The sequence below is a fragment of the Myxine glutinosa genome, chromosome 1 (assembly GCF_964187855.1).
Source record: "Myxine glutinosa chromosome 1, kmMyxGlut1.1, whole genome shotgun sequence".
NCBI classification, from domain to species: Eukaryota; Metazoa; Chordata; class Myxini; order Myxiniformes; family Myxinidae; genus Myxine; species Myxine glutinosa.
The window spans coordinates 100,389,555-100,414,549 of record NC_136261.1 but is presented as its reverse complement, the minus strand read 5'-3'; the positions used below and the strand labels follow the sequence as shown (position 1 = coordinate 100,414,549).

Sequence of the window (24,995 nt, the reverse complement as noted above, 5' to 3'; positions counted from 1 at the left end):
TTGAGGTGGACATGCCCAGTATTGAGGAACCTACTTCCACGTTGGGTCCCAATGTGCAAACATTTTCCACAATGCATCATTACGTGATTAGGTCACAATTAAATGCACATGTATTATTCAGCATTTATCTCTGTCAGTGGTTTGCACCTCATTGGTGTCGTACATAAATCGCAAACAACAACTAGAGTGAAGTCGATGGTGCAGCATCGCAAATCCCCACGCTTTCGACCTAAAGCAAAGTTGAAAGATGGCAAAATGTTCCACCAGGAATGACCCAATATCAGTTTTGAGTAAAAAAAATGTTTTCCGTTTTGACCCCTCTGATCCCCTGAGGCATGAACTGGGGGTCAAATCCAAAATATCGTTACATATTTCATGCATCCCCCAATGCTGCTTGCACATACAAAAGTTTCATTAAAAAATGTTTTAAAATGTGCCAGCAATTGCATTTTTTGGTATTAATCCTTTTGACCCTACAAAGGTAGTGTGGATCGAAATGATACTGCTCAGGGGCGGATCCAGAAAATTTTTAGGGGGGTTAAAATAAAGATGGACGTTAACTTGAGGTTAAAATATTCACAGATCGTAAAATCTACCACCATGCCTTATTCAAGTCAATGTATTCGTCTTCTATTTTTTTCACTTGACAGTATTTAGCTAAAAGATGTAAAATGTCACGTAAAATGACAATATTTTACAACAAATCTAAACACTGCGTATCAGGAATTAACACAGAGCTAGAGGAGAAAAGTAACGAGGCTTGGATTAATTGCTGCGTGAAAGAAAAATATGCGCGCGATTGTCCATTGTCTAATGAGATCTCGCATGACAATCATGTGACAGACTAGAAAGGCACTCGGTAGGGAGCATACCTCTGCCAGGTTGAACAGTTTATGTTCTGTATCCCACTGATAAACCGGATCTGGATTCGGAACAGAACCAAAATCGAATCAGCTTCTTATTGTCGCCTAACCAACTCATCCACCAAGTTTAGTTATAAAACATCCACAGCTTTTTGAGATATCATGCTATGTATCGTTTTTAGATGAACACGTGGAAGGAATGTATGGAGACAAAAGGTCTGAAGGTGAATATCGGAAAGACGAAGGTGATGGCAAGTGGTAAAGCATGTGGTGAGGTGGAAAGAACTGGGAAGTGGCCCTGTGCTGTGTGTGTAGGAAGGGTGTCGGAGTGAACTCCATTCAGTGTACAATGTGCGCTGAGTGGGTTCATCAAAAATGTAGTGGTCTGAGAGGGTCATTAACCAGTGTGGCAGCTACATTCAAATGTAAGGTGTGCACAGAGGGAGCTGCAGATGGAGGAAATGTTGAGTTGGATCTTGGAGACGGTGTGAAGCTGGAAGGTGTGAAAACATTTTGCTACCTCGGAGACATGCTGAATGGAGAAGGTGGATCAGACTCGGCAACGGTTGCTCGAGTGAGATGTGCATGGAAGAAGTTTCGGGAATTGAGTGGCGTGCTGATGATGAGGGGAGTGTCGTTGAAGCTGAAGGGAAAGGTGTATGCTGCATGTGTGAGAAGTGTTATGATTTATGGGAGCGAGACATGGGTAATGAACGTAGAGCAGCAACGAAGGTTGGAAAGGGTGGAAATGCGAATGGTTCGACGGATGTGCGGAGTATCGTTGAGAGAGAGGAAGACAAATGATGAATTGCGAAAGATGATGGGAATAGAGCCTGTGATTGATGCTGTGAAGAGGAACAGGTTGAGATGGTTTGGTCATGTGTTGAGGAAGGATGAAAGTGACTGGTTGAGAAGGGTGATGGAAATGAATGTAGAAGGAAGTAGAAGACGGGGAAGACCGAGAAAGACTTGGCTAAAGATGGTGGAAGAAGAAATGCGGGCAAGGGGGTTAACAAGGAGAGATGCAGAAAATAGGGCAAAATGGAGAAGATTGTCATGGGGACCGCAAGGCTAACCCCCGCTCTAGCAGGGAAAATGGCCTTTTAAAATGCATGTTGTTTGTTTGTTGTTGTATCGTTTTTAGGCCTATCACGCAATGGTGAAAAATCAATTGTAAAATTAAATAATCATTGTATCTGGATCCTGATCCGGATCTTCACCAAAATCGAATCGATTTGTCCTCATCATAAACCCAACCTGTCCACCAAGTTTCGTCCAAATCCGTCCACAACTTTTAAAAATATCATTCTATATATCGTTTTTAGACCAATCGCTCAATGGTGAAGAATCAGTTTAAAAAATTCTCACATCTGGATCTGTATTCGGGTCTTCACCAAAATCGAATCAATTCTTCCTTGTCACACACTGAACCCATCCACAGTTTTTTTTAATATCGTACGATAATATATCGTTGTTGCCCTATCTCTCAATGGCGAAGAATCACTTTAAAAAATTAATAATCCTCGTATCCAGATGCGGATTCGGATTTTCATAAAATTTAAATCAATTCGTCCATGTCACACACACCAGCATTAATCTAAATCTGTCAATAGCTTTTTGAGATATCCTGCACGCTGACAAACTGACAGTAGTGAAAGCAACCTCTGTCCATTCGAGATGGCGGAGGTAAAAAAAGGAAGGGGAGAGGAGAGGGGGAGGGTTCACGTTCACCCAGTGAATCACCACGTATCACAAGGGTTCACGTTCACCCAGTAAATCTCCCCGGATCAGCCCCTGCTGCTCTTGCACTTTTTTGCCATGTGATGATTATAACTACCAAATTTGGTGAATTTCTGCACAGCCGCTTAGGAGGAGATAGCATGACAGACGGACAGACAGACAGAATAAATCGTTATGGTCGAATTTCTGGCTGTTATACTGTCTGCATATACAAATGATGCTTTCCACCACATCCGTTAATCAGATGAAAACAGAGAATAACCAACTAATCCACAAATGGTTCCATCTCACTCAACTCACCTTTCCCGGTCGAAATTCTGGGAAGAGCTCAGTTACACTGGGTAGTGGGTCCCCTTCATCCCGGTGAACGATTCCTGCCAGCGGAAGGTTTAAATCCCCATCTTGTTGCTCGCTGGATACCTCTTGCCCATCTGGACACTCTGAAGAAACATCTGCTTCACATCCTCCATCTGCTCCAACAGTCCCTGTTCCAGAATCTGAGTCAGAGTCTGAGTCCGAGTTTTGGGGCCGTAATCTCTTGGCAGGAGGAGCAATCACTGATGGCAAAATGATCCCATTATTTTTAGAAGGAACTATGAAGAGAAGAGGAAAAGGGGGAGGGGTAAAAACAGTGAAAAAGGAGAAATGGAAGGAAAGAGAGCAAAATATGGGAAGGGGAGATGGTGACGACTACTACTATGACTACGACTACTACTACTACTACTACTACTACTAAAAAAGGAGAAAAAGGAAATATCAGGACAAATAAAAATAAAGTCAAAAATAAAAACGACAAAAGAAGTTCAATAAGAGAGGATCAGATGCATCACAATAATACCAACTAACGATGCCATTACCTTGTTGTCCCTCAGGTCCAGCATCATCTGATGATGGAAGAGTAGTGGGAGTAGGAGGAAGAGGAGGTGGAGGAGGAGGTGGAGGTGGTGGAGGCATTAACTGGGCATCTCTGTCACCTTCCCCTCCTTTCTCAGACACTACTTCTCCCTCTCCTTCTTCTTCATCACAATCTGCATCATAATCCTCATCAAGAGTAACTGTGAAAAGAAAAATGGAGACCACGACATGCGAGTGAAGTGAAAGGTAATGGAGGAAGAAAGGGTGCAAGTAAATGAAAAATGGAAGCACTGTATGAATGCAAGTTGCACCATGTCAGGCTCCATCTGAGTCCTTGAGGCCATCTACATAATAAAAAAGCACGAGAAGGGCACTTGGTAGAGCGCATACCTCCACCAGGCTGAACAGTTTATGATTTGTATCCCATTGACTGAACCAAAATCGAATTGGCTTGTTATTGTCACCTAATCAACTAATCCACCAAGTTTTGTCATAACTCCACGCATGGCTGGCGGACTTCCTCTCTAGTCGTAGTCAACGTGTGGCCCTGAATGGGTTTCTCTCATCTCCTCTTCCTGTTCAGGCTGGAGTTCCCCAAGGCAGTGTTCTGGGCCCTGTGCTTTTTCTGGTCTTCATCAATGATCTCTCTGACTCTCTTGAAAATCCTCTCTATCTCTTTGCTGACGACTCTACTCTCTGTCGCTCCATTCTTCATCCCTCAGATCGGCAGTCTGCAGCCTCCTCACTCTCTGCAGACCTTGACAAAATCACAGACTGGGCAAACAAGTGGAACATGTCTTTCAATCCTGACAAATCTCACACTCTTACGATGTCTCTCCGAAAAGACCGACTGGACAACCCTCCCATCCACTTTCTGAATAATCCTCTCCAAGAAGTTCTGTCACTCAAGCTTTTTGGTCTCACTATCTGCCATGATCTTTCCTGGGAAATAGTCCAGTCAATCTACGCCATTTTGGGGTCGAACCCACCACAAATTGCAATAGTAATGAAACATGCATTTTTCAATGTCAAATTTAGTGGAGAATGACATACTAAAAGTCAAGGAGAATCGGAGCATTGGAACATTTCCAATTTTTGCAATCTTTAAGAGAAGGTTTTAAGCGAAAATCTGCATAAAATTTTCAGACCAAAAACTGTTTCCGTGCTAAATCCTTATGAGATCCTGCAATTTTATGTCCCTGAGGCCTGCAATGTAATGGCTTTATGTGAACAAGTTCATATCGTACTATATATACAAAAAAAATCGTTAAATAATATTGAAAAAAAAATTTTTTTTCAAAAAAAAAAAAGTGTTTTATTTAATAATTGAATGAACTGCGATTCAAGCACCAACCTAAGAGCTTATTCTTCTTCTGGATCACTTTCTGGTTCTGACAAGGTCACATTAGAACAGTGAAGTCCTTTGCATTCACTGCATGCGTAAGAGCATTCCAGGCTGTACTTGCGACAGCTGCATCGTAGGGTGCTGCAGTCTGTTTTGCAGCCACAGTGGATGGCATCTAGAAGGTAATCTGGAGCAGGCTTCATCTCGGTCATCACGGGAACCATTCTCTCGTCACGGATAGCCCATCCCCAACCATTGGCATCCATGGCAACTCCTTGCCACTGCTGAACCTGAACATACACCCGTAGGCAATGTTGCTTTGCAGATGCTGATGTAGGGGGCAGGGTACGAGGCTCAACTCTGACAGTGCTTGTTGAAACCTTCTGGTGGAAGCGTTGAAGCCTCAGCATGTCCAGTGTTTCCCCGGGCTGGGCATTATACAAGCAAACCAGGGCATTCTCTCCAGCTGTCATGACATCCTCTTTTGACGCTCCAGGAGTGTTGAAGTTTGCCAAAAGCTCGGAGAAATACGCACTGGAGTTCAGCTTCTTCAAGGCTGTTGATTTGCCAATCGAGTAAATTCTTGACGTGGTATCACAACCCAGGAGTCCATGTGCAACAAGAAGCTTGTCACAAACATTGCGTCCAAGTGTCTTTTGCACTTGCTCGATATTCCAACATCTTGCTTGCCTCCTTGACGTCAGCTTAGGCTCAGGTCGGAAGAACAGGTTGTGAGATGTGGGCCCTGCACGACTGCAAAGGAGAACAAGAAGATCGGTGTCGTCGCCAACTATCACGGTGTCCTTGGTGTTTGCACATGCAATGGCTGTCTCCACTATGAGAACATCTGCATCTGCCCTGGCATGATGAACAGCGTTGTGCCGCCGTTGAAGGTCATCACTTAGTAGATTGATGAAACGTTGTTTATTTGTTTGGTTGGCAAGGAAGTCATCTTTCTTCATAGTACATACCATGTCCGTTGTGAAGTTGACAAGGGGACTGCTGTGAGATCGAACGCGCCTGCTGTGCGCTACATCTTTGGTGGAGGGTGCGCTCACATATCCATCGAACACTATGACAGCGTTACCATACCTGTCTCCAACATATCGCACGTAGTGACTGGCGATTCCTCCATATGTCTCGCCAGAATTCCAAGGAATTCTGTGTAGCAATGCCCCACCATCCAGAACATATTGCACATTCTGTGGCAGCACTGTGTTGCGAACGTCAAGGGGGAGTTGTTTCCAAATGGCTTCGGCTAGCGCTGGCTTGTCGGCCTCAAGCAGGATATCAGTGGTCTTAAACAGTGCTGGTGGGAAACTGCTTAGTTCGTACTTGAAGACATCTTTGAGGTCATCACAGCGTGATCCTGCCGTACTCAGACGTTGGAACAACAGTTGTGGATCTATCAGAACGGATTGTCTGCCAGTTTTCAATGATGAACGTGTGTCAAGAGTCACAACCTGATCTTTCTTCTTGAACGTGTGATCAAGAACCTTTTTGTCAAGCATTCCATCTAAGATCTTCCTGCCGACTGACGCTGCTTGGTCAGCATTGACCGAATCTCCAGCTGTGATGCCAGTGTCAATGCTTTGCAGAGTTGGATCGTTTCCAAAGGGATCCTTTGATGACAGGTAGCGAATAAGTTTGTGCGTGTCATCTGTGTCCCGTCCTTGTCGAGCTGCGCTTTGTTCTTTGTGCTGGTCACTGGTCCCATACTGCACTGATGTGTACTCTTGCAAAGCCATGTTGACCTCTGCACATATGGGGGTGGACAGCAGCCACGTGATCCTTTGCGGCTCGCTCATTCCACGACCCCTTGTTAGTCCCCCTGTGGTTTTCACACTTCTCATGAGCACTTGCTCGATCACAAGATCTGTGGACAAGCCGGCCCAGTACCGATCTGAACGCCGCACTACGTGAAATCCATTCTGGAACTGATGGTGGACCTCCGGATGCTGAATAGACAGTTGTGCCAGTCGCTGCAGGTAGATGTACACAGATTTTGTGTACAGATTGTGGCCTGCAGCTGCTAGGTAGGGCAACATGTCGTGCAAAGCGTGCACGTGCAGACGCCAGTCACCAGTGCGTTCCGACCTCAGGAATGTCCTCAGAATGTCTATCATGTCCATGTATTGCAGCCATAGCTGTGCTGTACGCAGATCCTTCTTCGATTGTCGAGCAACATTCATGATGTCACGAACAGAGTCCAGAACCGGGGCTGAAAGGATATCTTCAGTGCAACCCTCACCCTTCAACAATGAATCATACAGGTTTCGTAGCTCACACAGGTCAACTGGGCCAGCTCCCACACTTTGCGACCCTGACTCGGTATCACGCGGATCCATGGCTGCCTGTCCTGCCTCGGTATCATGCGGATCCATGGCTGCCTGTGCCTCATCTATGCTTCTGATTGGTTCTCAGCTGGATTGCACTATAGGCTATTCCGAATCTTTTGATACCACACTTTTTGAGATTGGTTATATAAAAGCGACCGTATCCAAGGTCCAAAGTCGTTGCTATGGAGATCATTGTTCGTGTAATTAAATTTTATTCACCTAATTAGGCTTTGTTCACCTAATTAGACTAGAGTAAAATCTCATTTGATATAAGAATATGATAGACCATTATATTAGCTTTCAAAATTCATTGATATGTATATTTTCGAAAAAATTCAATTTTATTGGGATAAAGCTACCTTAAATGTCAATTATCTCAATATATATACCTTTACATGTCAAATGTATTGTAAAACCAGGGCATAAGGCCTGTCTTACACTCTTAAACACTTACATTTCTGACATCTTTTGAGAATGTGAACGAAATAACAAATTAAGTGCATTATTTTGTGCCATTTTTATTAGCTTATTTTCGTGCATAACTGTCAAAAAGTGGTTGCTCGAAATGAATGTGTTCCAATGCCTCGTTATTCCTTGACTTTTACTATGTTATTACATGGGTCAAAAGAAGCAAAAATGCCAAGTTTCATTACTATTGCAATTTGTGGTGGGTATATTCGTAAAATGACCGGCCTAAAAACCACATTTCAAATCTGGCCTCCAAAGCCAGTCGCCGACTGGGCATCCTCCGTCATGCGAAGTCCTTCCTTGGCACACCTGAGCTCCTCACCACATACAAGGCTTTCATCCGCAGCTCAATGGAATACTGCTCTCCCCTCTGGGCTGGTGCTCCTGCCTCTCACCTAGCTCGCCTTCACGCTGTTGAAACCAAAGCATTCAGAATCATTGGCATCTCCCGCGATGAAGCTAACTCCAAGGGCCTCTCACTCACTCACCGCAGGCAGGTTGGTGGTCTTTCCGTCTTCTACCGACTCCTCTCTGGCCTTGCCCCCCCAGCTCTCTCTGGGCTCTGTCCCGCAAATATTCCTACAGGTCGCACAAGATCTGCCTGCAACCCTCTTATGGTTAAACTGCCAAAATCAAGACTCTCTGCTCACCTTCACTCCTTCATTCCTCTTTTCTCCCGCCTCTGGAACAAACTCCCTCACTCTCTTCAATCCCACTCCACCCTCCAAGTCTTTAAAACAGCTGTTCACCACCATCTCTTATCTTCCCCCATCCAAAACCTTGATCTTTTCTACCCCCGCTAATTTCACCCCAATTCCACTTTTTTGAAATACCAACTTCTGTCCAGGAAGTCCTTGGTGTCCTTGTGTTTTATACTTCTCCCTCCCCCCCCCCCCCCTTCCCATGCCTCCTCCCCCCGGGCCCTCTCCCTTCCACACATCTCCCTGCTCTCGGATGTTGTGTTTGTGTGCTTCCCCTTCTCTCCCCATCTTGTCTTCTGCTCCCTCTTTTTGGGTATTTTGTTTGTCTGGTTGATTTGTTTGTGAAGTAAATGTTAGCTCTTTCACGAGCCACGATTCAGTATACAAAAAAAACAAAAAAACAAAAAAAAACTCATACACAACTTTTTGAAATATCATGCAATATATAGTGTTTGGTTCCATCTCACAATGGTGAAGAATCACTTTTAAATTTTTCAAAAATGTTCATATCCCGATCTTCACCAGAATCAAATCAATTCACCCTTGTCACACACCCAAAATGTCCACCAAGTTTTGGTCGAATCCGTCCATAACTTGAGATATCCTGCTCATAGACAGAAAGACAGACAGACAAACAAACAAATGAAATATCACTCAGCGTGCCCCTTTTTTTAAAGAGAAAAAAGTAGAATGACACTCGGTAGAGCATCCTTTTAACCTCACAAATAATTGGTTGGTGAATTATGTGACCTGATATGCAAATCTTCTTCAAATTAAGTTAATAGGTTGAAAATTGTCAATTTTAGAAATTCGGTCTATGTTGACCTTTTGGCCTATGGTGACCTCAAAAGTAGTTGGTGGTTGAATTCAGTTAGCTGATATGAAAATTATATTCAAATTTCAAGTCAATTGGATGAAAATTGAGGATTTTAGAAATCTGGCCTATGTTGACCCTTTGGCCTATGTTGATCTCAAAAATAGTTTGTGGTTGAATTCAGTTTGCTGATATGAAAATCCTATTCAAATTTCAAGTAAATCGGATGAAAATTGAGGATTTTAGAAAATTGAAAAAAGTGGTTGACCTTTTGGCCGATGTTGATCTCCAAAATAGTTGGTGGTTGAATTCAGTTTGCTGAAATGAAAATCCTATTAAAATTTCAAGTCAATCGGATGAAAATTTAGGATTTTAGAAATTTGAAGAAAGTGGTTGACCTTTGGCCTATGTTGACCATTTGACCTCAAAATTATATCGAATTTTTCAGACCATGAACTCTACCATTTGGTGAAGTTTCGTGAAGATTGGTTTAAAATTGTGACCTGTAGGCAAGTAAAAGTGAGCAGACAGACAAACAAACACACACACATACACACACACACACACAAGAAAATGAAAAATCACTTATAGAGCGACACTTGGCAAAACAGAACAAAGTAGAATGGCACTCAGTGGAGCATCCTTTTGACCTCAAAAATAATTAGTGGTTGAATTAATTTGGCTGACATGAAAATCCCATTCAAATTTCAAGTCAATCGGATGAAAATTGAAGATTTTAGAAATTCGAAAAAAAGTGGTTGACCTTTGGCCTATGTTGACCTTTTCGCCTCCGCTGATCTCAAAAATATTTGGTGGTTGAATTCAGTTAGCCGATATGTAAATCCTATTCAAATTTCAAGTCAATCAGATGAAAATTGAGGATTTTAGAAATTTGGGAAAAAAGTGTTTGACCTTTGGCCTATGTTGACCTTTTGACCTCAAAATTATATCGAATTTTGTCGGACCACGAACTCCATCATTTGGTGAAGCTTCGTGAAGATCGGTTTAAAATTGTGACCTGTAGGCAAGTATAAGTGAGCAGACAAACACACAAACCAACAAACACACAAACTGGAGTGATCAACATACTTGCAAAAGAACAAAAAAGGAAAAAAAATTGCCAAGACACACACACACACACACACACACACACACACACACACACACACACACACACACACACACACACACACACACACACACACACACACACACACACACACTGATCAACATACTTGTCAAATATATATATTTTTGCCAAGTAATGAACAAGCAAACAAACACACAAACAGGCACTTTTCAAATTATGTATAATGTTTATAAAATGAAGCAAGTATTTGTATATATGTATATCCATACCCATTGTTTGGACAACTGGCCTGATGACAGCCACAATTGTAACTTGAGAAGACTAGAACGCACTCTTCGACGCCACGACGTCGACCGATATGCCTCCACCCACATTATTACATCATTATAATACTTGTATCAAGTTTTATTTAAATCAATTCAGCTGTGCCCAAGTTAGCACATTTTTACCTGACATGACCTCTGACCTTTGCCCTATTGACCCAAAGATTTAATCAGTACATGTTTACATCATTATACATACCTGTACCAAGTTTTAATTTAAATCCCTTCAGCTGCTCACAAGTTGTCACATTTTTACCTGACATGACCTCTGACCTTTGGCCTTGGGACCCCTAAATCTAATCACTTAATCTTTTCATCATTATACATATCTGTACCAAGTTTGAATTAGATCCCTTTAGCTATTCGCAAGTTATAGACCTATTACAGACTTTGACCTTTAACCTTTGATGTTTTGAACCCAAAATATAATCAGTTAATCTTTACATCATCATACATACCCGTACCAAATTTGAATTAGATCACTTCAGCCATTCTCAAGTTATAGACCTATTACAGATTTGACGTTTGACCACAAAATCTAATAAGTTAATCTTTAAATCATTATACATACCTGTACCAAGTTTGAATTGGATCACTTCAGCCGTTCTCAAGTTATAGACCTATTACAGATTTGAACTTTGACTTATGACCCCAAAATCTAATCAGTTCATCTTTACATCATTCTACATAAGTGTACCGAGTTTGGTCAGAATCTCATCACTGGGATACAAGTTATCACGGTAACAGTATTTTTACCTAACATGACCTCTGACCTTTGCCCTTTGACTTTGTGACCCCAAAATATAATCAGTTTATCTTTACCTCATTATACATACCTGTGCCAAGTTTGAGTAAGATCCTTTTAACCATTCTCAAGTTATCGCGGTAACGAAAACCCATCACGGACGGAAGGACGGACAGATGGATAGCCGGACGGACAACCCAAAAACATAATGCCTCCGGCGACTTAGTCGGCGGAGGCATAAAAAAAATCATACGCCCACCATTTTATTGCTATGTTAAACCTCTTTGGAAGTGTCATATTCACAATAGCCATGTCCTCCCTAAAGGTTTTCTGTTCAGTGTAAAACAACATAAGTGACTATTAAAAGGATCATCAAATATCAAAGGGTTGGAGCCGATAGTAATCATGGGCCTCGTGAAGGTGACAGTGAGTATAGGCAACTTCAGGTGTCAACCTATAGGCCAGTGCAATTGGAATGATCTCAGCTAAATAACCACAATGTATTGTATATGCACATAAGCAATACGCGTGTTTTTGCTTCATGTATGCTACCCGGGTTATTATTACTTTCAGGAGTGATTGAGGCGGTGGTCTGTTGCCTATACATCACCTAAATAAACGGATGTGTCAGAATAACGAGTTGCATGCTCAAAGCAAGATCGCCCATAGGGCCGGTACTCTGCTCGTGATAATAATAATTAATTGCTAATGGATCCTCGGTAGATTTACTTCATCCAACTGATTGCTGTTTGCTGAGTTACATACATGTTAGCCAACATCAAAACTGCCTCCATGAAGTTATTATGTATCAATTGATTCCATTTTTAAGATCTCATATTTGTAATTGTATGTATTTCCTGAACGTAATGGTTGTTATTTGCAATAGTTTGCAATTTGCAATAGATACTTCTGCCACCCCCCTCCCCCCAAGCCCTCTCCCTCCCACACATCTCCCTGCTCTTAAATGTTGTGTGCCCTCAAGTGTTTGTGTGCTTCCCCTTCTCTTGTCTTCCGCTCCCTCTTTTTATATATTTTGTTTGTCTGGTTGATTTGTTTGTGAAGTAAATGTCAGCTCTTTCACGAGCCTCGATTCAGTATACGAAAAAGAAAAAAGAAAAAAAAAGTTCCTCTTCCATGAGCCTCGCTCTTGAAAAAAAACCAACCTTTGTTCAGTGTGTAAAAAGGAACACCTATGGTCCGTTTGATAATATTATTTAAGGTGTCATATACCCCTGCCTTCTTCTTCTTTACTGGTAATAAATAATATGAACTGAGCAACGTTTGGTCGGCTGATGTTTTACCTTGGTTACAACAACTTGAAAACAACTTGTATTATACTACGAGAGCAGGTCAAATTTGACATTGACTTCTGTTTATAAAAGGTAATTACGAATATATGTTGATTAATAATACACATACTCCATAATAATTATTTTAATAACCTCTGAGGGTGGAAACAAATTTGTTTTTATAGTTTTTGGTAACCAATAGCCACAATCATGCCATGTTTCCAACTTGAATGCAAGTGCTGAAAATCAAGATGGTGACAAGTGAGTTATAGAAGATGGAGAAGCAAACAATTGTGAAATTTCTGATCAATAAAAACAATAAGTCTGTCAAACGTTGCAGATGATTGGCTGCACGGTTTGGTGATTACTGGCTGTCAAGGACATCTACATTAAAGAGCACCTTGGGGCAAGAAGTTTTTTTTGTTTTTTTTACACAAATAATTTCCTGCACTAGCTTCATACAAGTTGCAAATAGTTCTAGAGTGAAAGGATTTGAAAGCATCCATTCTGAGAGGTCAAGTGTGTCAAAAGTTGGAGAACACTTTGAAAAGTAATGCATCATTTTTGCAATGAACATACGGGCTTCGTTTTGAATACAAAACAAGTCCAGTTCGAATTCGAAGCATCCTCGTATTTTAAAGTGCAAAAACTTCACAGTAAGAGAAATTATAAAATAATTTTTCACATCTAATAATTGCACCTATGTTTTTAGGATATTTGAAAGAACAACAGTAAAATGATGGCTTGCAGGAATACAATTTTAGCAATGGCAAAATCTTTGTTCAGTGGCATAATGCGGTGAGGGTTTTTAAAAATAGAACAGCTCATGCACTGTCATACCTTCTTTGTGAGTGCTGGGTTGTAGTCCAAGTCTAATCTTTCCCATTCCTTCATCCTCCACCACTTCTGATATGTCAGAATAATCCACAGCACTGGGAGAGCTCTGCACCCAACCTAGGGAGTGTTTTGGGAATGATAATTGGAAGAAAAAGTATAGTAGGTAAAGGGTTAATACATTTTTAACAAATGAATGAATTTTTGAATAATTGGGGTAATTGAGGTGCACTGGGACATCCACTGTAGCAGCTCGCCAGTACATTGTAAGTGGCAATGTGTTGGCACTTCACATCATTCACAACACATTAGCAATTAATATCATTGGCCAAGGACAGCTGGTGGAGGGGGTGTCCAAATGCACATTGTGGGTGAATGTCCGCAGTTTCCCATACCTGTGAAAAAGGTCAACGATAACAAAGAATCGTATCAAAATTGATATTACATTTAATGCATGTAAAAAATTAATAAATCAGCGATGTCACACAAATCAACATGTTAATAAGGAATAACAAGGAAACTTGACGCAAGAGGAAGCCATCCATCATGCCTGTTTTACATCACCACCCGAATACATAATCTGTCAAACTAACGACTTGATTTAATTGGGAGATGGGGGACGGGAGGAGGGGGGATGAGAAAAGGGTGGCAGGCTCAGGGATATCACCAGGGGTGTTACAAAAAATAGTGTTGTGTTTATTACATTTATTCTTTTTTGGGGTGGGGTGGGGTGGGATGGGGGAGTGTGAAGAATATACTAACACCAACCACACACTATCCCTTGATGAGACCCTCAAACAGACATCACACTCAGCACAGATGTACACAATCACCCATCCACACTCAAGGTACCTACACAAAAACCACCTTTAGACCACAAGGTACCTACACAAAGAAAAGAAAAAAAAGAACGAAGCTAAAGACCAATTGGGGATAGAGTGAAATGATTTGAAGTCAAGGTAAGATTACATGAGTGATCAGTTTTAGGTTCTCTAATGTTTGTAATGGGGATGGAAGAATTGATGAAAAATGAAATGTTGTGATTCCTATGTGAGTTATTTGCATCCTGATAACTTCATATTGAAGGCTCAAAGTGAAAAGGAAACGAAAGATTTTTCAAAAATGGAAAAGTGCAATAAAGAAAAAATGTTGATGTGTTAACATCAATAAAACAAAGGTTAGGGTACGTGGTGAAGAAGAAGAAGAAGCAGATGAAGAAGAAGAAGAGAGGAAAAAAGGGGACAATATATACAATGCAGATAGTCCTCCCCTTTTGTGTAGAGGGTTTATTGGGTCAATAGGTGTGTGGGATTAGCTCGGATTTTCCCCTTTTTCCCCTTATTTCATTAGAAATAGCAACGAGCTTCATTACATATGATGCGTGTCGCTCACACCAGCTAATTTGCATATTGTGCCAAAACCCAATTCGAATTGTACGCCATAATCAAACTGCCATACCACATTAACCACAGTTACACTCTAGCCACAATGATCACACGGCACTATAAAGTCATTAACCATTTTATTTACACTTCACATTATTTGAACATGACACAAGCTCGCTGTACAGCTGTACTCGCTGTATTGCTCAAACCACGGTGCCTCAACAAACCACAAAGCCGCCTCAACAAACCACAAAGCCGCCTCAACAAACCACAAAGCCGTCTCAACAAACCACAAAGCCGCCTCAACAAACCACGAATCCGCCTTAACAAACCACGAAGCCGCCTCAATCACAGCTCACCCGCAATGCCACCTCTGCTTCCACTTCAGCCAGAATCATGGTAGACACCCACCACCACCCTTAGAACATGGGAAAGACAGCACGATGCGACAGCGGTGGTGGAGAGCATCACGATCCCTCTTCAGACCTCATAAGCACAAAGAGCCATTAGCGCCACATTAGCAGTCCTGACGCTCAGCTTATTTGTAAAAGCAATTAGGCTCCCAGCGCCCGTTCATGCTTGGAAAGCACAGAGAAACACGTCATCCCTGTGTTAATTACAGAGCCCAAATATGTGGCACATCCGGAGAGAATGGGGGTAATTTTTTAAGACTGGCACCTCACATGGGCGGTGCAAACCCTGGAGAGATCGGGTGTAAACCAATAGGCATAACGCAAATACCATTAACCACGCTTAGCATTGCTTTTGAGCTGCATTGAAGCTCTGCCCCTGTGGAGCGGCTATATATATAAGCACAGTTTTCTGGATCTTGGAGAGGATTCCTTTTGGTTTGGTTGGCGGTATACACTTAAAGGCGGGTCGGAGCTGGAGTTGCGGGATGGAGTTTGCGGGACGAGGCGCTGGGTGAGTGAGCGATTTAGGCGCCGTGCAGGGCACATTCATTTGGGCCAGTCCAATTACGGCAAGCATGCGCGCACATGCACAAACACACATCGTTATTCTCTCATCTCTCACATCTCTCACATTAAGCAAAGCTGTCTCCTCACACATTCTCTCTCTTCAAATAATCTGCTTTGGATGCAGGAGCACAACGAAGGCACTGCCGCAAACTGTCCTTTTAAGGACAAACCCACAGATACACACCTCTTTTCAGTTTCAGCCTCACACTTCACCAGCACCCTTCACCCGCATCCCTCACTTGCATCTCTTCAATATGCACCTTAGATATCAAACTCTATTCCTCCTTTTGACTCCCTTCCTCAGCGAATGGAGAGCGCGGGTTCAACGGCCCAAGCACATTGAGCAAAGAGGTCAAAACCACCTCATTCTGCTCTATCTCTCTTACTTTCTCTACCTTCCACAGATGTTTCTGATTGGGTGCCCTTGTACTGTGTTTAGATAGGTTCAGTGTAGCTCTGCTCATTGACTTTGTTCTTTTTGCTGTACATTTTAATCGCTTCCACCCTCATTTGCTTGCAATTTCCTGTTTGTACATTTTTGTATCTCCCTTTTTGAGTGCATGTACATTTTTGTGTCTCCCTTTTTGAGTGCATGTACATTTTTGCCAGATATTTGTATTACTTGCTCATTAAACGGATTGTTTATACATTAAAATCATTTGAACTGCACCAAATGCTCCCCCTCCGCCCCACATTCGCATTGTAAATAAACCACCTATTTTTGAATGTTGTTCCGATCTGTCTGTCCCTGTCCTTTCCTCTATTGGTCGAGCACTGTCCACACCTAGATTAGCCTGGGAGGTTTTAATTCCCCAATTAATTGGCTCTAGTCTATATCTGGTGTGCACTGGCAGTTGCTCGGCTGCATCCAATTAAGATCTGAAGATATGATAAGATCAGTGCATAATCGAGGATGCGTTCCCTGGCTAGAACACCATGTAACCCCAGGTAAAAGGCAATTAGACGGAGAACTCTGGGACACGTAGTCAACTAAATGGCGTTTATGGTTGATTAGCAACCCGCCATAGCATGGAGTTTTCCGTGCTCAGTGGCCTTAGGCCTGGTAAGTCCAGAGGGAACCAAGGATCCCCCTCGTAAGTAAACCCCGAAACCAGTGGATGTAACAATACTGTAGAGTATATATTTTTTTATCATACATATGTCTTACCAACTCTTTCAGTACTCTGGTGATAATGACACTCACAAGCAGCTGGAAGCTGCTGATTGGAAGGCAGGGAAAAGCAGGGACGCCGGAGCAGAAAAACGATAGAATGCGGTCAGACGTTTTTGGGTGTCTGTGTGATAAGGCACTTTCTGCCACCACACCCATCCTCATAAAAGGCAGCAGGGGATGGGGAATGGGGGTGCTCCAGGGCGTGACACTGGCTCTTTACTCTTCTGTCGTTTCGTCGCTACTTTGTTTTTTATGATTGCATTTTTTATTGGTAAATGGAAGATGGAGATTCACGGCCTTCGGCCTTCGTTGCTGTCGAAATGGCTTCGGGGTTTTACTGTGACTGCACGTTGGCTGGTATCTGTTCTTCAGTTCACGGACGTTCTTTCCAAGATGGCGTTATCACGTATACTCGCGAGGCCTTGCTGAACCTGCATTTCAATATTGATGGTGCTGCACAAAGAGTTGTGAACTTGGCATTGTTAAGTGCTTTAAGAATTAAGGAAAATAAAAAATGAGGTTCTCGTGGAGGTCTTCGGCAGCGGCTTAGACTCAGACACCACAAGGTACGCTGCCTGTTTTGACTTTGATTAACTCTCGCTCGATGAAGAATAAAACTGATGAACTGGATGCCCTCCTGAGGTTTCACTGGTACTATCGGACTTCATTTGTGGTGTGTTTCACCGAGACATGTCTTGGTGAAGGGGATGACGTGTCCTTCGATGGATTTGAGTGATTAGGGCCGATAGAGATGCGTCATCGGGCAAGGCCAAAGATGGCGGTTTGTGTATGCTGGTGAATTTGAATTGGGCCAAACATTTTACGGTATGTGAACGGTACTGTTCCAAAGACGTGGAGATACTGACGGTGTCTTTCCGACCCTACTACAGTGCACTATTATTCTGGCGTACGTACCGGGGGCGGACTTTAAATGCGCATCGGAACAAATCGCATAAAGTTACAATGGAGCGACCGCCCGTTCAGTGGATCAATCCATCCTGATTCTTGGGGATTTCAATCGATGTGACCTCGATCAGGAACTCCCTCAGCTCGGTCAGTTTGTGAATGTTGCTACCCGTGGTAAGAGGACATTGGACAAATGTTACGGTAACATTGAACATGCTTATGTGGCGAAATGTGCTCCTGCGATCGGACGATCAGACCATAAGGTGGTCCATTTCTTGCCTACATATAGACTAACGGTGAAAAGAATGCCGGTTCTATGCAAGGTGGTTAAAACCAGAATGGCAGAGGATAACAAACGTTTGAAGGGATGTTTCCTATGCACAGACTGGGATGTATTTTTCGACTCTTGTGACGACCCTGATGAACTTACAGAGACTATCACATCTTATGTGAAGTTCTGTGAGAACCTCGTGACCACAGAGAGAACCATTTGCATGTTTCCCCAATAACAAACCTTGGGTTACCGGTGAAGTGAAGGCTTGTTTGATGAAGAAGAAGCATGCATTCCGGAAGAAGGATGACTCCGCCCTCAGGGTGGCGAAGAAAGAACTGCGCTCTGTCATGACCAGAATGGAACCTATGTTCGTGTTATTTATTGATTTCTTGTCAGCTTTTAAAACTATGCAACCATTTACCCTTCTGAAAGTGTTGTGTGACCTGTGCCTGAACCCCCATATCATACTCTGGGTGGAAAAAGTTTTTTTTACGAGACTGTACTCAGCAGGTGAGGGTGGATGATAGTTTATCAAAGTTATCAATATTGATTACTGGTGTTGTACAAGGCTGTGTATTGTCATTTCTACTGTTCAGCTTGTACACCAGTGGTTGCGTGGCTCTCAAATAAGTTTGTAACTTTATTAAGTATGCAGACGATATCGCCATTGTTGGCTGTCTTTCCGATCAATCATCCTTTGTACCGTACCTCGATGAGACTGATAAATTGAATAACTGGTGTGGGGACTTTTGTCTTACTCTGAATGTGTGCAAAACTAAAGAGATGATTTTTGACTTTCGGAAAGGTCACAATCATGAGCCCGCAACCATAAATGGTGATAACGTGGAAATTGTTAACAAATTTAAATACCCAGACACCATTCTTGATAACAAGCTAACTTTTGATGGAAATACTGATGCTGTGTACAAGAAATTAATGCAAAGATTGTATCTTCTCAGGAAGTTGAATTAATTTAGTGTTAGCTCACGTATGATGCGGATGTTGACTAATTCCTTACTGATCAGTGTTTTATCATTTAATTTGATTTCCTGGTACAGTTATCTAAATGTGTGGAATAAGTCACGATTGAGAAAGATCATTACACTGGCATTTAAAGTGGGTGGGCCTTCAACCAGTATGGAGTCTCTATACTTGCGAGCATTGAAAAGGAATTTGGTGCAGGTGTGTACCGATGAAAGTCACTTCTTGAACAGACTTTTTGGAAAACTGCCATCAGGGAAACGCTTTCGTATGAGGATGAAGAAGAACATTTTCAAAAAGTCATTTGTACCATGTGCAATTCAAATGCTAAATTCAAATTCAAATTCCTAGCCATTTTGTTGTTTAGTCCATCTTCCATGTTTTATATCTTTTTATTTTGTTTTCTATTCCCTTTGTATTTTATGTTTTTATGATGGTTAACTTACGGTGTCACCAAATAATAATTTCCCTGAATATGGGACAATAAAGATTATTATTATTATTATTATTATTATTATTATTATTATTATTATTATTATGCCAGGGGAAAAATATCAAAATCAGGTTCTCCAGCTTCAAAATGCCGTCCCTGCAGGAACAATTCTGCAAAATTACACAAGGACTTCAACTTCAACTTACAATAGCTCATCTGAGGGTGGTACCATCCATGTACACATATATCTGGCAATTGGCTGTCATCAATGGTGAACAAATGCCGTCCCCACCGAGTCAGTTGGCATATCCTCCTCTGAGGGTTATATGTATTCTCCTTCACTTATGTGGTGCCTATATCACCCAAAAGCAAATGGGAGCTTCTGATTAGCAGTTTGGAAAAGGTGTGTGTGTGTGTGTGTGTGTGTGTGTGTGTGTGTGTGTGTGTGTGTGTGTGTGTGTGTGTGTGTGTGTGTGTGTGTGCAATTCATACCATCAGAATCTTGTCCAGCACTCTCTTCATTTGTTTCCATCGCGTCTCTTTTTTCACATCCATGTTCGTGATCCTCTTTTTCCTCAGTTTTGGTGTCTCCATCCTCAGTGACTAAAGAATCACTCTCAGCTGCTGTGATCTCTTTGATTAAGGAACCCAAGCCAAGAGCCCCTAACTCAGACAGGTGTTTCCTGCATTCCTAAAGATGGAAAGGAATAGTGGAGAGAAAGTGAGACAAAAAAGCAAACATAGGGTTGAGCAAAATGGGGAAAAAAGACTAAAGACAGTGGAGGAGAGTGAAACTGTCTACGCAACTTTGTTTTGGTTAAATTACAAACTTCGCAATGGTGTTCATATTCCCATGAAAATATTGTAACGCAACTGGGGTTTGACCTTTGAAGGACTCTAACTTGGCCATGACAGCTACCATTCCGCTTGCCGAGCATAAAACCAATTCTGGCCCGAGCATGCTGAATTGCACTCAGGTTACCATTATTAACTTGATTTATGCACCTAGAAAATGGTGCGCAACTTACTTTGCATTGAATGTAGCCGTGATTTGTACCCGAGAGGCATGTTTGTACCCAAAAGACAAAAATTGCCCTAGCAGGGAACAAAAACGGACTGATGCCCATCTTATGCTAAACTTATCGACGCAAACGCACACAAACAAAAAGAGAAAAGAAGATGAGAGGTGCATGGGATTCCCCTTAGCACAGAGTGACGTGGATTAGCTCTGCGTGGGACATGCAAGTGGGTTCCTCCTCATACACTGTGACCATAAAGTGCAACCTGCAAAGTTCCTCTGATTAACTCCCGGCTCCTGCACAGAGTTTGGGGCTCAGGGCACTACTGATCCTGGAGCATATCCCACTTTGTCTGTTCTGTTCAGACCCCAGGATAAAACTAATAGCTACCCTAAAACCAGAATTCAAACCTCATCCATGTGACATCAGACTCGCTACTATTCATTAGCAATCTATCATTTGTGTCTGTGTCCCATTGGACAGTTTCTATATTTCGCATTCGGCCGGTGAGACCCCATGTGATTGCATGCTCGACCATGGCAAGTAGCGTCAATGGCCCAATCAGTGGCTAGCTCTCCAGCAACCTGATGTTACACGAATGATGCCTCCCATGACTGTTACGGTGGGCTGCTAGCCAGTGGCACGTGGCCGTAATTAAGTAAGGGATTAGAGGAAAAAATAACATTTAAGTAGTGAAAATACAAAGGGATTGAGGACATATGAGGGGCTAAACGAAGTGAGAGATTATGACCATGCTAATTGGAGTAAATGCCAGACACTAATCTAATACAGATTAACAAAAGAAAACTACCTACTTAATTGACCCATTACCCCCTCAGGCATTTTCGTTTAAGTATTAATGGCAAAGACAGACAAAAACAAGCGTTACGCCTAGGTCCCCCATCGTTGAAGTGATGTGAGTTGACAAAGTGGAAGACGCAAGGAGGCCATCTTGGATTTTGACGTGGTGACCCAATTTTCAATAGCGTTCTCCATTATGCATAGATACACCCACACACCAGATTAGAAGTTAGTCGTTCATTTATTTTTCAAGATATTTCGCTCACAAGGTTCAGACATATATATGGTGGTGGCCATCTTGGATTTTGCCGTGACGACCCAATTTTCAATAGAGTTCTTCCTTATGCTTGGATACACCCACACATCAGATTAGAAGTTGGTACTTCGCTTATTTTTCAAGATATTCCGCTCACAAGGTTCAGACATACATGGCGGTGGCCATCTTGGATTTTGACGTGGCGACCCAATTTACAATAGCGTTCTTCCTTATGCTTGGATACACCCACACACCCGATTAGAAGTTGGTACTTCGCTTATTTTTCAAGATATTCCGCTCACAAGTTTCAGACATACATGGTGTCAGACATACATGGCGGCGGCTATCTTGGATTTTGACGTGGGTTGCACCCACACACCAAATTAGAATTCGGTCCTTCGCTTACGCACGCACGGATGCATGAACGCCCGCACGCACGGACGTACGCACACACGGATGGAGGGGAAAACCATAGTCCCCCTTTCGCTCCGTGGTGCGACGGGGGACAAAAAACTTGTACACAGATAACTTATCTATCTATAATTCCAGTAATCTCTGTGTGTGTGTGTGTCTGTCTGTCTGTATGTATGCGACCGCTGTTTCTCGACAACTACCGGTCCGATATACTTGAAACTTGCCAGATATATTGCTGGGGACCCGAGGATGTGCCTTTTCAAGGTTTGAAATTAATCGGACAAGTGGTTCCCAAGGTATGGTCACCGTACTCGCAAGCCGTTCGCTTTGGCTTTGCGAATGGACCAAACCATTTCATGTAAATAGAGGGGGGGGGGGGGGTTCTGTGGTCGTTACTGCCACGTGGTTTCAAAGTTTTTTTTTGTTGTTGTTTGCACGCATGTTTTTTTGCACGCACGTACGGGCAAGCACGTACGGGCGTGCCCGTACGTGCGGGCACGCCCTAGTCATAATAAAGCCATGTACCAAATTTCAGTTGAATATATTAAAGGGTAAGGTGAGAAAGTTTGGAAAACCACAGGTGGAACGGACGGACAGACGGAGAACAAATCTATAACCCCCTCCGGTGAAACCGGTAGGGGACTAATAAAAGCAAAGAAGAGATAAGAAGTGTTCGGGGTACTACTGGGGAGTTGGAGGTGTGAAGATGCTATTGCTGCATAAATAGATCAGAAGTATGCGAGGCAAAACAGAGCGCACTTTCTGTGATAATTAGACAAACCATTTACTTGCTGCTACATTTTGACGAGAGGGGAATTGCAGGGTATTGTGATTAATTAAGAGCATGGCTCATTATAAATGACAGGGCGATGTGCTCAGGCAAATCCTCAATTGTACACCAGTGAGAATACGAATATTTATCAAGTAGTTTTTAATATCATTCAAAATGTCGTTGTAGTTGAATAATTATATTGTAGATTACACGACAGTTGTTAAAAAACAATAAATAGCAGTGACTTAAGAAATACTGTAATTATGTTTGAAAAACTTCCTCACCGTATCCAGAACAGAATCGTCCTCCAGTTCACCATCCTCCCCGACATTTCCAAACAGGAAGGCAGTAAGAGAGAATGGACACCCACTCTCTGCACCTTCTCCCTCCCCCTCAGAGTCAGACATGACCCTGAGTGAACAAAAAGTAACATGGCACTTTAATGTTTGATACTTTTCTCATCATATCCTCAACACAACAAAGCTATGGTTACACCGATTGTTGTTTTAGAGAAGCATTGCTCTATCACTTTAATACAGATGTCAAGGTTCATAGAAGAGCAGAATAAGTTCAACATGCGCAAAAAGGGGAAAATGACAGGAAGCCAGAACATACAGATGCATCAGAGCACAAGAGGAGGAATTGTGGGTGAAGAGTGCGAACAGGATCTCAGGGGTGTAGTAAAGCTCAGAGATGGAAAAGAGAGGGACAGCAGACTTTAAATCCAGGAGAGATGAGCTCAAGACAATAGACAAAGGAAGACAGTTGCACAGGCAAGAGAAGAAGGGGATCATTGAATGGAGTTGACTGTTAAGTTTTGACTTGGAGAGCAATAAGATTCATTTCTGGTGGGACGTAGTCGACCTGGTGGGGCAAAGGTTGGGCAGAAAGATGAGAGGTCATGGGGAGCAAGAAGAGAATAGAGCCTGTTAATAAACTGCTTGGCCACAAATCTACATGCCACCAACTTGCTCATATATTTTCAGCATGTCTGAAGTAGTAAGAGCTGCCCAATGAACTAATTATATTGTTGCGGTTCTGAAAGTGTACATATTTGATTAATAAATGTTAAAGGTTCTGCCCCCATAGTTAGGCCACATGCAACACGTAGGTCACCTTAGAACGTTAGTTATTTCTTAGTATATGTGAGATAAGGCCATTTCCAATAGTTATCATCTGCGTTGTGTAAAACAAATAAGAGTAGGCCCCATTCAGTTTGCAGCCTCCCTCCAATCGACTCCATTGCACACTATCCAGTGTGCACCCCATTCCCCATTGTGCCCATCCTGTCTGCACCCCATTGCCCCTCGCATTAGGATGCTGAAACCAGCCCAAATGCCACGAGGTAAGGCCCGAAAAGGGGGCGGAGCGCAAGGGTGGGGGTGTGGCCATGTCAGGCAGCCATCAAGGGCGGAGCCGGTAAGACCCCAACAACCAATCAGGGCTGAGGCGACATCGCCTGACAGGGTGTGGCTAGAGATTCCAGAGGGTTCGCTGGGCGTGGCAATAAAACCCTTTGTGCGAGACCCCCACCTCAGTTATGAGAAGGGAGAGGCGCTCATCAAGTTCGTGTGCAGAGTTATGAGAAGGGAGAGGCGCTCGTCAAGTTCGTGTGCAGAGTTATGAGAAGGGAGAGGAGCTCGTCAAGTTCGTGTGCAGAGTTATGATAAGGGAGGGGCGCTCGTCAAGTTCGTGTGCAGAGTTATGAGAAGGGAGAGGCGCTCATCAAGTTCGTGTGCAGAGTTATGAGAAGGGAGAGGCTCTCGTCAAGTTCGTGTGAAGAGTATTGAGAAGAGAGCCCTCTGAAGGACTTGGTGGGAGCACATTGCATTGCTGGTTTCAAGGACTCGATTGGGAAAGGCGCTTTGGTGACATCATTGTGAAAGCATTGGCGGAGCGGCGCATTGCGGAGGACTTGTGGAAGTGGCGCATTGCACCGAACTATACCGGGAGCGAATATAAGGCGCCGGTACAACTATTACGTACGCCAGTATAATTGCCAGCTTACCGACACCCCCCCCCCCCCCCCCCATATAATTGTCCGATCCGCGCCACCGACACGGGGCGATCTTGCCTGCCGTCTACCATCACCATCGGCTTCGTGGTACGAGTCGGGGACCGGAGCGAGCTGTGGACGCCATCGGTGGACCCTCAACCCGACTATCTTCAAACCCCGTGTGAGTGACCCTGAAAG

General features: G+C 42.9%; 1 protein-coding gene across 5 annotated transcripts in view; it reads right to left on the bottom strand.

Moving 5' to 3' along the window:
• The window catches only part of LOC137426812 (transcription initiation factor TFIID subunit 1), a 150,174-nt gene that overhangs the window by 119,643 nt on the left and 5,536 nt on the right, over window positions 1-24,995 (bottom strand). For 2 of the 5 annotated variants that reach the window (XM_068115752.2, XM_078775143.1), the window contains exons 2-6: window positions 23,086-23,212; window positions 20,032-20,230; window positions 13,413-13,526; window positions 3,461-3,658; window positions 2,904-3,160 (exon numbers count right to left, since the gene is read on the bottom strand). In XM_068115752.2, the coding sequence (XP_067971853.2) occupies window positions 2,904-3,160; window positions 3,461-3,658; window positions 13,413-13,526; window positions 20,032-20,230; window positions 23,086-23,208 (891 nt within the window). In that variant the 5' untranslated portion in view covers window positions 23,209-23,212. Of the gene's footprint in view, window positions 1-2,903; window positions 3,197-3,460; window positions 3,659-13,412; window positions 13,527-20,031; window positions 20,231-23,085; window positions 23,337-24,995 lie in introns of those variants that run through there. The other 3 variants (XM_068115736.2, XM_078775141.1, XM_078775142.1) reach the window with 2 other exon arrangements.